We start from the raw sequence: 16,651 nt of genomic DNA, 5'->3' as shown, positions 1-16,651 counted from the left end.
AACCTTTAGAGAATCCTGTACTCGTACTCCCAGATCCTTTTGGCTTTATGAATTTTCTCACCATTTACAAAATAGTCCTTGCCTGTGTTCTTTTTTCCAAAGTGCAAGACCTCGCATTTGCTCACATTGAATTTCATCAGCCAGTTCTTGGACCATTCTCCTAAACTGTCTAAATATTTCTGCAGCCTCCCCACCTCCTCAGGACTATCCGCCTGTCCATCTAACTTCGTATCATCGGCGAACTTCGCTAGAATGCCCCCAGTCTCTTCATCCAGATCATTAATATATAAAGTGAGCAGCTGGGGTCCCAACATTGAACCCTGCGGGACACCACTTGTCACCAGCTGTCATTCTGAACAAGAACCTTTTATCCAAATTCTCTGCTTTCTGTCAGACAGCCAATTCTCAATCCATGCCAGTAGCTCACCTCGAACACCATGGGCCCTCACCTTACTCAGCAGTCTCCCGTGAGGCACCTTATCAGATATCTTTTGGAAGTTCAAAGTTTGTGAGAAGATTTGTAGCTCAGGTGCTCGTTGTTGTGGTTCTGTTCGCTGAGGTGGGAATTTGTGTTGCAGACATTTCGTCCCCTGTCTAGGTGACATCCTCAGTGCTTGGGAGCCTCTTGTGAAGCGCTTCTGTGATGTTTCCTCCGGCATTTATAGTGATTTGTATCTGCCGCTTCCGGTTGTCAGTTCCAGCTGTCCGCTGCAGTGGCCGGTATATTGGGTCCAGGTCGATGTGCTTATTGATCGAATCTGTGGATGAATGCCATGCCTCTAGGAATTCCCTGGCTGTTCTCTGTTTGGCTTGTCCTATAATAGTAGTGTTGTCCCAGTCGAACTCATGTTGCTTGTCATCTGAGTGTGTGGCTACTAAGGATAGCTGGTCGTGTCGTTTCGTGGCTAGTTGGTGTTCATGGATGCGGATCGTTAGCTATCTTCCTGTTTGTCCTGAAACACCTGATCAGCAGATCCAGACACTCTATACAATCAACACAGGAATTCTTGGACATCATCAGAAATATACACATAGACAAGGAAGAAACTGTGGTCTCATTCGATGTAACGGCACTGTTCACCTCTATCGACAAAACCCTAGCCAGAGAAACAATAGCCGACCTGCTGGACATACAGGACGTTGAACCTATCAACAAAGACGGCATACTCAAACTACTGGACCTGTGCCTCACAACACACTTCACATTCAACAACCAAATATATGAACAAATCAACGGCACACCCATGGGCTCACCCATCTCTGGACTCATAGCAGAAGCGGTAATGCAAAGATTAGAACAAACAGTCTTACCGCAAATTCAACCCAAACTCTGGGTCAGATATGTGGATGACACCTTTGTAATCATTAAAAACACAGAAATAGATCATCAACGCCACACTCACAGGAATCCGATTCACTAGAGAGGAAGGAAAGGACAACCAACTCCCATTCCTAGATGTGATGGTACAGAGAACACCTAACGGAGAATTCACCACAAAAGTATACAGGAAAGCCACACACACAGACCAAGTCCTGAACTACGAAAGCAACCACCCCAACACACACAAAAGAAGTTGCATCAAGACACTATTCAAAAGGGCCACAACACACTGCAGTACACCAGAACTGCAAAAAGAGGAAGAAGAACACCTATACAATGTATTCGCCAAAAACGGATACCTGCGCAATTTCATCAACAGATGCCTAAGGGAAAGACAACGGAACGAGGACATGGCTCAATCCAAAGTACTAGCCACACTACCATACATCAAGAGCATTTCCAAACTGACAGCCAGACTACTGCGACCACTAGGACTCATAACAGCACACAAACCAACAGCCACTCTCAGACAACAACTCACCAGAACGAAGGACCCGATACCCAGCATGAGCAAAACCAATGCAGTGTACAAAATCCCATGCAAGGACTGCACAAAACACTACATAGGACAAACAGGAAGACAGCTAACGATCCGCATCCATGAACACCAACTAGCCACGAAACGACACGACCAGCTATCCTTAGTAGCCACACACTCAGATGACAAGCAACATGAGTTCGACTGGGACAACACTACTATTATAGGACAAGCCAAACAGAGAACAGCCAGGGAATTCCTAGAGGCATGGCATTCATCCACAGATTCGATCAATAAGCACATCGACCTGGACCCAATATACCGGCCACTGCAGCGGACAGCTGGAACTGACAACCGGAAGCGGCAGAAACAAATCACTATAAATGCCGGAGGAAACATCACAGAAGCGCTTCACAGGAGGCTCCCAAGCACTGAGGATGTCACCTAGACAGGGGACGAAATGTCTGCAACACAAATTCCCAGCTCGGCGAACTGAACCACAACAACCTTTTGGAAGTCTAGGTGGATAACATCCACTGGGTTTCCTGGTCTAACCTATTTGTTACCTCTTCAAAGAAGTTGAGGAAAGACTGGAGATACCATATCTTTAGAACCTGGAAAGATATTGGGAAGTGATCATATAAAGGTATATAGTAATTAATGTAAAAGGTGATTCTGGGACTTAAACAGTGGGAAAGGTAACAGATTGGAACAAAAAAAGAAACATTTTACGATTCATATCAGGAGGTTCAGTTTACACTGGGAGTGGACAACATTTAGAATGAACTTCTGAGCTGAAAAATAGAAAATCCCAGAATTAATTAAGGAACAATCAATTCAGCAGTGGTTTTGGGCAAGGGTGGGATAGAGGATGATGGGAGACAGAGATGTGGAGAATCAGTGGAGAGTTAAGGTGGGTAAAATGGCCTTCTGTAGCCCCATGATTTAATGAAAGGAATGCTGAAGCAGAAACAAATTATAAGTGAATCTTGGCCTACACTGAGCAACAGGATGATGAAATAATTGATAGGGAGCAACTTCTCAGGAATAACACTGTGACCATTGTAAGGTTGAAAATGGCCTAGATCTCATGTTAGTGTAAGTAAACTTTTGATCTCGTACCCTGTCTGAATCCTGTACTTGGCATTTTATGAACATGTTAAAGGTTTCCTAGGTTCCCTACATGAACATGTCTCGAACCTTTCATGGATTATTTCATAGGCAGACACAGCGGGCCATTTGGCAAAACATTTGGATCACAGGAGAAATAAAAGTTTTGCGCATTTACTTAATTTCCTTTTCCTCCTCCTTCAAATTCTGTTAACACAAATAAGACTGTTTGTCATTTTGCTAAGTACAATATAGAGTATTCATTGTCTGCAAGCCAGTTTGGGACTTTCAACTTCAGACATAGAACATGTGGGCTCAGACATTGCTTAAGTGGAGACAGAAAACAAGTGGCAGCATAAACTAGAGCAAAGTTGAATGCCTTAACAGTTGAAACCAAGAATGAAAAGTGTGCCAGGTTGAACTTGGAACAAAAAAAAATGTCATTTTGAATGGAGATAGCAAAGTAGTAGCTTAAACAAGGAAAGTAATGAATAAAATAATCACAAACTCTGTTGAAGAAGAGTAACATGGTAGAATTACTTTGGAGGATGGGAAGAAGAAAAGTGAAGAGAACACCATTGGGTTGAGGAGCAGCAGTAGGTTGAAGGATGCCAGTATGAACTGGGATGTTGCTTAGCAGAGGTTTATCAGTTTTAATGTGAAAAGTGACTGTAATAGGGTCTCTCTGGGATCAAATACTCCTGAACTGATGCGGTTGGCGAGTGACATGGACAATCATTAGTGACCAATATGAGGTTATTTTTGGAGGAATGATGATTTAGTTAATTTTTTTAAAGATCTGGGCTTGGAATTTCCTCAGCTCTTGTGACATTGGAATACGTGTATCTCTGTGGAAATTCTTAGCCTTTTACGGTATTTTAGCCTGAAGAAAACTATATGAAACATAAAGTTTCTAAAATTAAACAGTGTTATCAATGTTGTTCTTATAAAAATCTCTGGATTTCTTACAGAAACATATTGCCACTTTGTTTAGATTTTTCAATTAAGGCTTTAATCTATATGTCTTTTTTCATCCAAATGCAAGTAACATTAGGCACAGCTATTTAAAAACCAATGTAGAAGTTTTCACATACAAGCGCTGTTCTTGAACTCGCTGCTATTTTGAAACTGTTTATCAATTTTTGTTAATGTTCTCAGTTAACAATTATGTACTGATTGTGTAGTAGGCCACATAAATGTTAACCACAGGAAGAACTACACAATGTTTTCTCCAAATGGTTTTATTCTACACAATTAATCATTTTTATACAAACACCTTCTTTCATACTAATACATAAAAATTAGAAAATGCGGTTTAAAAATCACACCATATCAAGTTTATATTCTTAAAAATCTATGGGGAGAAACATTGCATCCTACAAGGTTTTCTGTTAAAGTACAAAGACCTTTAAGAAAGTGTCTGCCTTAGCTGCCTGCAATGAACTAGTCATGTCATGTTGAATAGCAGTGCTAGAAATTTAGAGTAAATAGGACTGTTCTTATCTTAAAAATCCATAGCACAAGTTCCTGGGGAACAGGGTGTTCTTCAGATGAAAAGCTAATCTTTTATCTTTGGGGAGTGAATACAAAACCAGCCCAGATTAATGGGATGAAAGTCTTCTGTCTGTTGTCTATCAAGAGGCTATGTGAAGTAATTTGGAGCAGTTTCAATCTAGATCTTCAAGCTTGCACAAGTTTGACACTTAACTGGAAACCTGACACAGGTTCTACAGTATTGCCAGTACTGGAAATGGAAGGCACAGCATGGTTTTTATGATAAAATAATAAAATGGTTGATTCGCAACATAACTACGAGAACACAAGAGGAAGAACAAACCATACAGCCCAATAATCATGCTCAGCATTCAGTAATATCAAGGGTTAACTTTTGTACAAATTCCACTTTACAACTCTTTAAAAATTAACTTATTGGATTGATCATCTCTGGCTTGGTCAGAATTGGTTGTCCATCCCTAATTATGCTTGAGACGGTTATGGTAGGCTGCCTTATTGAACTGTTGCCATCCATAGCAGTTACATTTACTCACAGAGCTATTAGGACAGTAGTTACAGTATTTTGACCAAATAACAGTTAAGTAAAGATGATATAGGTCCGTCTCAGGAAAGTGTGAGATTCGATGGGGATCTTTCAGGTAGTGGTGTTCCCAGCCATCTGCTGATCTTGTCCTTTAAGTGGTAGAGGTCATGAATTTGGGATATGTTGTCAAAAGAGGCTTGGTAAGTTATTGCATTTCAACATATCTGCTGCCTCTGTGTTTTGTTGGTTGTGAGGTGAATGTTGAAGGTGGTGGATGGGCTGCCAATGAAGCAGGCTACTTCATCCTGGATGCTGTCAAGTTTCTGGACTGTTGTTGGTGCTGCATTCATCCAAGTAAGTAGGGAGTAATCCATTACACTCCTGATCTGAATCTTGTAGAAGGTTGACAGGCTTTGAGGAGTCAGGATATGAGCTACTAGGTACAGGATTCCTGCTCCTTTAATAACAGTATTTATGTGGCTCGTCTAGTTCAGTTTCTGGTCAGTCTTAGAATGTTGATAGTGGGGGATTCAACAGTGGTAATGCCATTGAATGTCAAGGGCAATGGTTGGACTCTCAACACCCAAAACCCTTGATTCCTTTTGTTTCCAAGAATTTGCCAATCTCGCTGTAGAATATGTTCTTCAACTGAGCACCTGTCGGCTATGAACCATTTGAGATACAATGACATATCAGGTCTCTTTCTCTCAAATAGGTGTTCCAGGAGTGCTAGTTATGCTCTTTTCTTTTTACTAAGAGCTGGAACTTCAAGCTCACCTGATCCCTCCTGAACCCCAGCTAAGTAAACCAACAGGTGGTTGTCGAAGATTTCAAATAGTTGAAACTTTATTGCTGGAACAGCACAGCAGGTCAGGCAGCATCCAGGGAACAGGAGATTCGACGTTTCGGGCACAGGCCCTTCTTCAGGAACGTGCCCGAAACGTCGAATCTCCTGTTCCCTGGATGCTGCCTGACCTGCTGTGCTGTTCCAGCAATAAAGTTTCAACTTTGATCTCCAGCATCTGCAGACCTCACTTTCTCCTCGAAGATTTCAAATAACCTTGGTGTGAAGGGGATACAACATTTGGTGTCACAGCTGGAATTAAAAGTTGGAACCCAAACTGATTATTTACAAATACTGCAGTATTGCTTAAAGAAAGCTAGAGGCTATGACTTTTTCATAATAACAGGAGGATGGAGAAATTATGAATTATGAACTATGAATATGTTTCAAATCATCCTAAAATATTGAAAGTTCAGTGAATAGTTGGCCTTAAAAGTGCTCCATTAAAAGTACATAGCAACTTTTAGAGGAATTATTGAATAATTTGGAAATAGCATATATCACCATACAGGGCTTCAATAAACTTTTTGAACCAAAACTCAAGGCATCAAGAAAAGGTCTTAAACATTAAGAACTGTTTCATGAAATTTAGTCAAACATACATTTTCCAGTTGATGTATTTTTCTGGAATTTATATTTTGACATTCACACACAATATTCATCCAATTAATTAACTGGGCTTTCAAAATGTGAAATTAAGAACTTTTCAAACTCTTTTTACTGTTTCTTTCTATCTGTCTCATGCTTATTTGTCTTCTTGAACAGTGGGAGTTCGATGTAGACCTCTGCCCTTAGTGTAAACATAACTTGTGGCCTTCAGACATTTGAAGTCTCAGTGCAAAATAAAAGTATAAAATTCAGGAGAAGAGTCCTTACAAAAATAAATCCATGTCTGGGGGCCTAAATTTCAGCAGAATATAAGCAAACTATTGTTTAAAAAAGGGGACATTTGTTTTGATAGCTTGTCCCATTTAATAATGTTAAAATGCAGTATCTCTCACCCTTCCCTGGCTGTTTCGAAGTAATCTATTTGCCTTAATGTCATGCCAATAGTAATTTCTACATAAATTATCAATGGCATTTTACAATTTCCTATCAGAGGAACGATCCCTATTGCCTGACACACACTAATGTCCTTTATATCACAATCAATACAACCTTGTGCCAGATCTTTTCAGAGTTCTCCCAAAAGCCTCATCGGTATAATGATTTATTTTAGCAAAAAAAGCTTCGTTACATGCCTACCATCTCAGCCTATAATTATTCTCTGAACCATTAAACTCATTCCAAAATACTAATCCTGCTGTTTCTGAAAAACTGTGAAAAATTAATTGTGTCTACTGTTAGCCTATTCCATATCCATTGCTCAAAGTTTGTTGAGATTTCACAAGATACCATCATAAGAAAACTATATTTCCTGTTTCAGGTTTAACCTCCTAGTTATGGGATCAATGGCACAAGTATAAAGTGCATAAGTACTTTAAATCTCAATGAGTTTGGATTAAAGGCTCAAAAAATTCAGATCTTGTTTCTATAAAAACACTATTCTAATAGAACTTGGTGGATACAGATTGTCCAATATAAAATTAGCTAAAATATAATTTTATTTGAATTGAAAAGCCCAGATAAAAGTTAAAAGTTCATATTACAAGCCTGTGAGCAAAAGAGGAATAAATCAGGAAAAGGTTTCATTGATACTAACCTTGAGTTTTAAAAGCTTCAAGGTTGCAGGAGAAAGGGAGAAAAAGTTCAAGAGAATAGTTCTAAATTGATAAATCAAGAAAGAAATAAAATATCTGAGAACCATTTCAGGACAATGCAACACCTGATTATTCTTCTCGCCAAGTTCCAACTGAAGTCAAAGTTGTACTGAAACTGGTCAAGAAGATCTCACTGTGTGGATAGATTGGAGAAGTTAGGGCCATTCTTCTTGAAGAAACAGTTAAGAGGAGATTTATTGAAAGTGTTTAAAATTATATGGAGTCTAGACAGAAAAGAAAGAGAGAAACTGTCCCCTTTGGGCAAAGAATTGAAGCCCAAATGAGATCAGTGACGTGGAAAAAAGTCTCATTAATAAGAGAAGTAGCTTTATCACGCAGTGAGTCATTACAAACTGGAATGAAATGCCAGAGTGTAGAAGCAGATTCAATCACCACCTTCAAAAGAAAATTGTATAATTATTTGAAGATTACAGGGTTACAAGGAAAAAAGACAGAAGAATGGGACAAGATGAGTTGCTCTTGCAGAGAACTAATACAGATACTGGCTGAATGACCTCCTTCTGTGCTGTAACTATGTTGCAGTGCCCTGAGAATTTTATCAGGTCTTAAGTATATTAATCTATTTCCTTAAAAGTAATCTTGAACTCCCTTCCCTCATCATCCTACAATGTATAAGATTTTAGACTTCCAAGGAGCTATGTTACAAAATGGTAGAAATATATATGTAAATGATAATCCCAGCAAAGTTATACTTCCCGTATCTCAACAAGATGTACTTATGTCAGGCCTTGTCTGACTGTAACAACTTCTTGTTTCAGGAGAACTATATTGGGAAGGAAAGGAAAAATAGAAATTGGAATATTATGGAGGTTGCAAAATTGTACTGGAATTATCACAAAGTTCCCTGTTGTATTGCAACAATTATTCTAAATTGGTAACACAATATTGTAGGCCTGAAGCAAAACTAAAGTCACAGACTTTCTTCACAAAACTGTTAAATGCAATCACAAAACTGAACAAGCAAAAATTCTAAGAATACACACACTTCTAACCAACTCTGGAGTCCAGCAATTCACCATTTGACATCTAAGAGTCATCCTTAGTATCTGTTGAGAGAAAATGTTTTAAATTATTATAATTGCATTGTAATTAATACACAGAACATGCCTAACAAAAAGTTATCTGTATGCCGAAGTCATAAGTCCAGTCAATGGTTTGAATTGTTAGACTTTGCCAAGGTAAGAATCAGAGATACATGGGGCCCAAAAATGCCTGAGACAACTTTATTTCCCAACCCAATTCCTATGTCAAACATTTTTGCTGAGGTAGGACCAGCAGAATAGCCAATTAGATTCATTAACATTTAAAGGAGATCAATAAGGTTTTCCAATCATCCTCCAGTTTCCAAACCCAGTATGTAGCTATTTTACTGCCAGGAAATTACTGCCCAGTCATAGACTGAGGTATAAGTTGTGAGTATTCCAATAGGCTGACAGACCCTCCCTGCTTCATAGAATCCTTACAGCATGGAAGCAGGTCATTCAGTCCATATCAACTCTCCAAAGAACATCCCACCCAGACCCACTCAATTCTTGTAACCCTGTATCTCCCATGGCCAGTCCACCTAGCTTGCATGTCCTGGACACTATGGGCAATTTAGCACAGCCAATCCACCTAATATACACATCTTAGGACTGAGAGAGGAAACTGGAGCACCCGGCAAAAACTCTCACAAACGCAAGGAGAACACAGGCAGTTGCCCAAGGCTAGGATCGAACCAGAGTCCCTGGCACTGTGAGGTAACAGTGCTAGCCACTGTGCTACCTGAATGTAATGTAGCTAAATGACATTCTGTAAAGATATTTCCTGAACCAGACTAGAGTGCTGGCCTGGCTGATTAATTTGTTTCTATTTAAGGTTTTACAGGGAGAGGGCACCTCCATTTTGAAGCACCCTATTGCTTTCTTAGCCTCTGCTTGACCGATTGCTCATAGAGTCATAGAGAGGTTCAGCATGGAAACAGAACCTTTGGTCCAACTTGTCCATACTGACCAGACATCCTAACCTAATCTAGTCCCATTTTCTAGCACTTGACCCATATCCTTCTAAACCCTTCCTATTCATGTGCCCATCCTGATGCCTTTTAAATGTTATAATTGGACCAGGTTCCACCACTTCCTCTGGCAGCTCATTCAATACATGCACCACTCTCTGCATGAAAAAATTATCCCTTAGGTCTCTTTTAAATCTTTCTTCTCTCATCTTAAACCTATACCCTTTAGTTCTGGACTCACCCCAAGGAAAATACTTTGTCTACTTCCCCTATCCTTGGCCGTCATGATTTTATAAACCTCTATAAGGTCAACCCTCAGACTCTGACACTCCAGGGAAAACAGCCCCCGCCTGTTCAGCCCCTCCTGAAAGCTCCAACCCTCCAACTCTGGCTTCTGATAGGCCAGCCAGTCTTGAGAGTTGAACCAACACCCTTAATTGGACAAAGAACCTGTCTCCACTCCATAAGAGATAGTAGTGTAATGGTAATATCACTGAACTAGTACTCCGGAGGCTCAGGCTAATGATTTGATATGGGAGTTCAAAACCGACCGTGTATCTGGAGTTCTAATTCATATACGCTGACAAGAAACACCGGAACAAGACCACTATGCTCAATGCGATAGATTTTGAACAGATCTAGCAAATCAGAACTGCAAATCCATGAGGGGCTGTGGGCCCCTCAATCTACAACCTCAGTTTTGGGTGGCATGGTAGCTCATTGGTCAGCACTGCTGCCTCTCAGTGCCAGGGACCCAAGTTCAATTCCAGCCTTGGGAGACTATCTGTGTGGAGTTTGCATATTCTCCCAGTGTCTGTGTGGGTTTCCTCTGGGTGCTCTAGTTTCCTCCCACAGTCCAAAGACGTACAGGTTAGGTGGATTGTCCATGGGAATGCAAGATTAAGGAATAGGCTAGGGGGATGAGTCTGTGTGGAATTGTTGGGCTGAATGGCAAGTTTCCACAGCAAAGGGATTCTATGATTTATGACCCAGCATATACGCCTGTCTACTGTTACCATCAAACTAGAGGATCAGCCTTCAGTCAATGTGGAAGGCAGCAACACCAGGCAGACCAGAAGATGACGTGCCAAACCACTGATCCTATAACACGGGACAGCTAGCATGCTAAGCAGTGAAAACAACATACAATAGCGAGAGCTAAGCAATTCTACAACCAGTGAATCAAATCAAAGCTCTGCAATCCAATCACATTCACTCATGAGTGGTGGTAGATAATTAAACAACTAAATGGAGGAGACGTCTCCACAAATATTCCTTCCTCAATGATGTGGAAACCCAGCATATCTGTGCAAAAGACAAGGATAAATTATTTGGGTTAGCACTGTTGCCTCACAGCACCAGAGACCAGGTTCAATTCCCACTTCGGACAATTGTCTGTGTGGAGTTTGCACATTTTCCCCGTGTCTGCGTGGCTTTCCTCCCACAGTCCAAAGATGTGCAGGTTAGGTGAATTGGCCGCGCTAAATTGCCCATAGTGTTAGGTGAAGGGGTAAATGTAGGGGAATGGGTCTGGGTGCATTGCTCTTCGGAGGGTCGGTGTGGACTTGTTGGGCCGAAGGGCCTGTTTCCACGCTGTAAATAATCTAATTTTCAACTATCCTCAGCCAGAAGTGCTAAGTAGATGATTCATCTTGCCCTCCTCCAGCATCACAGACCAGATTTTAGCCAATTCAAACCATTCCATTATTGTATCAAGAAACAGCTGAAGGCACTGTAAAGAATATTTGGCTTGACAATAGTACTGAAAACTCATTTTTCTTGGCACCCTTAGCCCAGCAGTTCCAGTACATCTACAACAGTGGCATTTACCCATCAATATGGATAATTGCCCAGGTATGGTCTGTCTACAAAAATCAGACCAAATTCAACCTCACCGATTACCACCCTATCTTTCTATTGTGCATTATCAACAAAGTGATAGATGAGTTTTCCACAGTGCTACAAGTAGCACTTACTCAACAATGACATCCGGATTGGCTTCCTCCAGGGCCATTCTGACCTTGTCACAGACTTAATCGAAACATGGACAAAAGACTGAACTCCAGAAGTAAGGTGAGAGTGACTGCTCCTGACTACCCCACAAAAAGCCTATTAAAATGGGAGTTAATGGGACTCGGGAGAAAACTTCTCCTCTGGCTGGAGTCGTAGCTACCACAAAGAAATATGGCAATGGTCTTTGGAGGTCAATCTCAGACCCAGGACATCATTGCACAAATTCCTCAGGATAGTGTGGCCAACCATCATTAGTTGCTTCATCAAAGACATTCCCACCTTCATAACATCAAAAGTGAGAATATGGTTCACTGATGGTTACATATGTTCAGCACCATTTGCAACTCCTCAGATACAGAATCAGCTCATGCCTACTTGTAGAAAGACCCAGAGAACATGCAAGCTTGGATGATAAATAGTAAGTTACATTCATGCCACACAAAGACCATCTTCAAGAAGAGAGAATCCAATCACCTCTTGACATTCAATGGCATTAGTATAGCTGAATTCCCCTATTATCAATAGGTTGGGGGCTACAATTCACCAGAAATTAAACTGGACCAGTTATGACAAGTTAGCAGCTGGGAATTCTTTGGTGAGTCACAGACATCCTTTCTCCCCATGGCCTATCGACCATCTACAATGTACAAGTCAACTGTGTGATGGAATACTCTCCACTTGCCCCTACAAGTATAGATGAAGGAGTTCGACACCCTCCAGTACAAAGCAGTCTACTTGATTGGCACACCATTTATCACCTTCAATATTCAATTCAATCGCCACTGACACACAGAGGCAGCAATGTATATCTTCCACAAGATGCACTGTGCCTTCGGCAGCATCTTCTAAACCCATGGTCCTAACCAGCAAGAAGAACATGAATTGAAATACCACCATATACAATTTCCCCTCCAAGCTACACACCATCCAGACTGGTAACAATACTGCCATTCCTTTACAATTTATGGGTCAAAATTCTGGATCTTGCTTCCTTAGAGCACTGTCCAAGGGACTGCCCCAATCAAATTTTCTTAGATGAGTGCATCTCCAACAGTAATCAAGAAGCTCAACAATCTAGAATAAAGCAACCTGCTTGATTGACACCACATTGACAAACATTCAATCCCTCCACTACCAAGTTTCAGTACCAGTAGTGTATACAATCTACAAGATGCCCTGCAGAAATTCACCGAGGCTCCTTAGACAACACCTTCGAAACTCACAGTATTACCATCTGAAAGGACAAGTGTCGTCAATACATGGGAACACCACTTGCAAGTTCCCTTCCTTGACTTGGAAATGTGTAGCTGTACCTTCATTGTTATTAGATTAAAATCCTGAAGCACCCACCGTAACAGCATTGTGGGTCTACCTTGGACTTCCAGACTTCAGCAGTTTAAGACGACAGTTCACTACCACCTTCTCAAAGGCAACTAGGGATGGGCACAGCCTGTTGTTGCAGTCAGTGACTCCCACATCCCATGAGTAAATTTAAACACTCAGTGATTCCCATTATAAAAATCAGGAAATGCATTTAGAATTGTAAATAAAAGTCCATAACAAATAAATGTATCACCTTTGATTTAGAAAAAATGGTACAAACCTTGTAATTCTGCAGTTTCTAGCTGACACGTAGCTCCCAGTATACAGAATATCACACCTGACCACATTGTTTGTCATTACTGATTCTGGAACCAGGAATCCTGGATTCACTGAAACCTACAACAGTAATAAGAATGATTAGAGTAAGATAAAGTATGAATAATTCAACTCCGATGGGAAGTGTATTCATTGTAGTAACTGAATCAGTGGAATTCACTACCCCAAAATGCAGTGGATGCTGGGACAGTGAGTAAGTTTAATGAGGACTTAGATTTTTAATTGGTAATGGATTAAAAGGTTATGGGGAGAAGGCAGGAAAATGGGGGTGAAGAGCATATCAGCCATGATCAAATGGAGAAGCAGACTTGGCGGTCTGAATGGTCTAATTCTGTTCTATGTCTTATGAATCTATGAATCTTATAACAAAGGGGGAAACCCATGTGCTAGATGGTTTGTCTCAGTTAGCAGTATAAGGAAACAATTGTTGGGCAGGGATTTTCTCCACATCAGGAAGCTTAGAAATTACAAGTCTGCCTCAAATACATATTTCCCATTTTCAGTGGTCATGGTTTCTGTGAACTTAGTTCATAGAAGTAGCTGGCCATTTAATTCATCTGCTGCATCCACAGAAGAAAGATTTTGATAGCCTTGGAGTGTAAAACCCAAGTAGCCTGTGAAGAGCAAGTCTGAATTTTATACATTTCATCGACTATCCAGGATCTCTTTTGGAGAGGATGAAGATGCTTTGTGGCTCTAGTCTCAGGACACCTTTAGTGGAGGTCAGGTACACTTTGGAATTGATCAGTGGCCTTTGGGATTTTTAAAAGTAAGCATAAGTGTGTGAAAAAAATTGCATAAAGCATATTGGAACTGTCAACATACAGGTCAAAATCAACTATCATGACTGTCAGAGCACCTGCCAAAAGGAACCTGGTAAGTGTCAAGAGAGGCCTTCAACAGTACCTATCAAAATTGACTGAAACACCTGTCAAAAGGAGCTGTTGAGAAGACCTGTGAAAGGGAGCTGTCAAACTATCATTAGATCCTAAAGTCTTATCATTGAAATGTTTGGATGAAAACATATCTGGATTGTTTACCCTGGCTATTTTACCCTGTCTATTGATAAGTCTGAGTGCTTCCAAGGCTGTATTAGTGCTACATGCCTAAGTTATGACTATCAGTTATTCCAGTGGGGTTCTTGTGATTTCATGGTTAAATTGACAACTATAAGTAGTCATAGACTGTTTGATGTGGAACTATGAATGCTATGGCTATTTATTAAAGGGGATTGTGCCCTTTAATAAAATATTTATTGTTTGAAGGTGAAGGAATGTAAAAGGGTTGATGAATGAGAGAATTCAATGTTGTGAAGTCTGTAATAGACAGTTTGAACTTTATTTCACAGAAGTTCATTGTATTTATATGGAGCCTGAGCGCTGTGCATGCTGGATACATGGTAAATTGACAATGTAAATGTAAAGGTGAAAAATAGTGGTTGGGAGGATATTGGTTAGCATATAAAAGGGCAATAGGATAAGTGGATCACCATATTTCATCAATGGTTGGTAGAACGGCTGCAATTGCTGGCTGGAGCAGGGCAGCTTGACATAGCAGTACGAAGGGCCATGGAGGTAGGTAAAGGAGCATATGATGGCATGAATTACCATGGATGGAGCAAGGGAACACTGATCCCCAAAACAGGCCTTCTGCTAGTGGCTTCCACACCAGGCAGCCTCCAAAATTCCTCTGGAGTTGCACGTTCTGGCTTTTAATCTCCACCAAAAAGCTAACATTCAGTCATCTATTTCTGAAGGTTGAGTTTACGGAATCTGTCTCTGTGCACCAAGCCAGAAAAACCTGGTCTTTGCCTGAAATTATCATTACACCTTAAAAGTCAGTCACCGTTTCCACTTTTGATTGCTGTGTGGTGACTTGTTCCAGAAAGTGAGTATTTCAGCAAAGAACATGATCTGTCTTAGCTATGACGTACTGTTGAAATTCACAGTTATTGAAACCCAGCCTGTAGAGCCGATTTGGGTCAGGCCACCCATTTTATATTCAACAAGCCATCACAAAGTAAAATTGGTTGAGATACAAAACAGGTGCAAATGCAGAACCCATAACTACTTAGATCAAGATTAACCTCTCAACATCTCATCTCACACATGAAAGGTAGTCTCCCTGAAATTCTTTGATATTAAATTTGCTTTTGTCACTTCTTAAAAAAAAGAGAATTGTATATTTTACAGTAATTTTGTTAATCCCAAATGGATTAGATTACTTACAGTGTGGAAACAGGCCCTTTGGCCCAACAAGTCCACACCGACCCTCTGAAGGGCAACCCACCAGACCCATTCCCCTACACCTAACATTATGGGCAATTTAGCATGGCGAATTCACCTAACCTGCACATCTTTGGACTGTGGGAGGAAACTGGAGTACCCGGAGGAAACCCAGGCAAACACGGGGAGAATGTGCAAACTCCACACAGACAGTTGTCCGAGGCAGGAATTGAACCCAAGTCTCTGGCGCTGTGAGGCAGCAGTGCTAACCACTGTGCCACCGTGCACAGAACCTGTTTTTAAAAATGAGGTAGAAAGACAAAAACCCAGGGCTTAAAGACCTCTGCTTCCATTATCTCAAAGTCTTGAAATTGGAGCTATCGTGAACCAGCATGTGATCCCAGTGCAGTGGGCAGTGCAAATGCCTAAAGGACTAACAGCAGGATCATGGCAAGTTATTCCTTCCTCTTGTTAGATTATTACTGATAAACAGTTTACATCACTTTGGCACCCGAGTAGCAATATGTTGCTTGCAATAGGGCAACCACATTGGCTTGCTCAGAGTCATCAGGAATGTCTGGAAGTGGTTTTAGGCATGTTGCTGGCAGTTTCCCTCAGTTTAATATGAATCTGGAAGAAGGACTCCTGCATGTCTGATAAATGAAGAAAATTAATCTTACCTTTTTAGTGGCTGTCTCCAGTAAACACTTTAAGGAACAATAGTTCAGCCAGTAAACAGTTTAAAGAGATGGCAGCTTTAATAGAGTGTGCTGCAGTCATTCACAGTCCCATTTGAAAAAGAGACCTGAAGCAAAAATGAGTCTAGGGATTTCCATATGAATGTGCTGGATATCCTAGATGCCTTTTGCGAAGACCTAACCAATATGATGGACGGCATACTTCCAGCCAGGAATATGCACACAGTATCTACAATGCTGGAGCCTTAGAATCCTGTTTTGGATTCCGTATGGTGCCAATTAATTTTCAAGCCAAGACTTGAACGGAAATCAACTTATTATTTTTTGTTCTTCAGCTTACAGCTTGCTAAAGCCTGGCAATTCTTTGATGGTATCAGCCATCAGCAGTTTGGGTACCATGAAATAGTGAGAAATCAGTGTATATTTATTTA

At 40.7% G+C, this 16,651-nt stretch overlaps 1 protein-coding gene across 3 annotated transcripts in view; it reads right to left on the bottom strand.

The window, feature by feature from the left end:
• Positions 1-5,985: 5,985 nt before the first annotated feature.
• LOC122565226 (protein-lysine 6-oxidase-like) overlaps positions 5,986-16,651 on the bottom strand; it is a 70,249-nt gene continuing 59,583 nt past the window's right edge. For all 3 annotated transcript variants that reach the window (XM_087976239.1, XM_043720985.2, XM_043720984.2), the window contains 2 exons: positions 13,242-13,357; positions 5,986-8,678 (listed from right to left, as the gene is read on the bottom strand). In XM_087976239.1, coding sequence (XP_087832365.1) covers positions 8,672-8,678; positions 13,242-13,357 — 123 coding nt within the window. In that variant the 3' untranslated portion in view covers positions 5,986-8,671. The remainder of the gene's footprint in view (positions 8,679-13,241; positions 13,358-16,651) is intronic.

Source organism: Chiloscyllium plagiosum, unplaced genomic scaffold (genome assembly GCF_037043375.1).
Source record: "Chiloscyllium plagiosum isolate Xiang-an unplaced genomic scaffold, Cpla_swu_hap1 HiC_scaffold_28, whole genome shotgun sequence".
Lineage (NCBI taxonomy): Eukaryota > Metazoa > Chordata > Chondrichthyes > Orectolobiformes > Hemiscylliidae > Chiloscyllium > Chiloscyllium plagiosum.
Note: the sequence above shows the minus strand (reverse complement) of the source record. Positions and strands in the feature narration are given on the sequence as shown.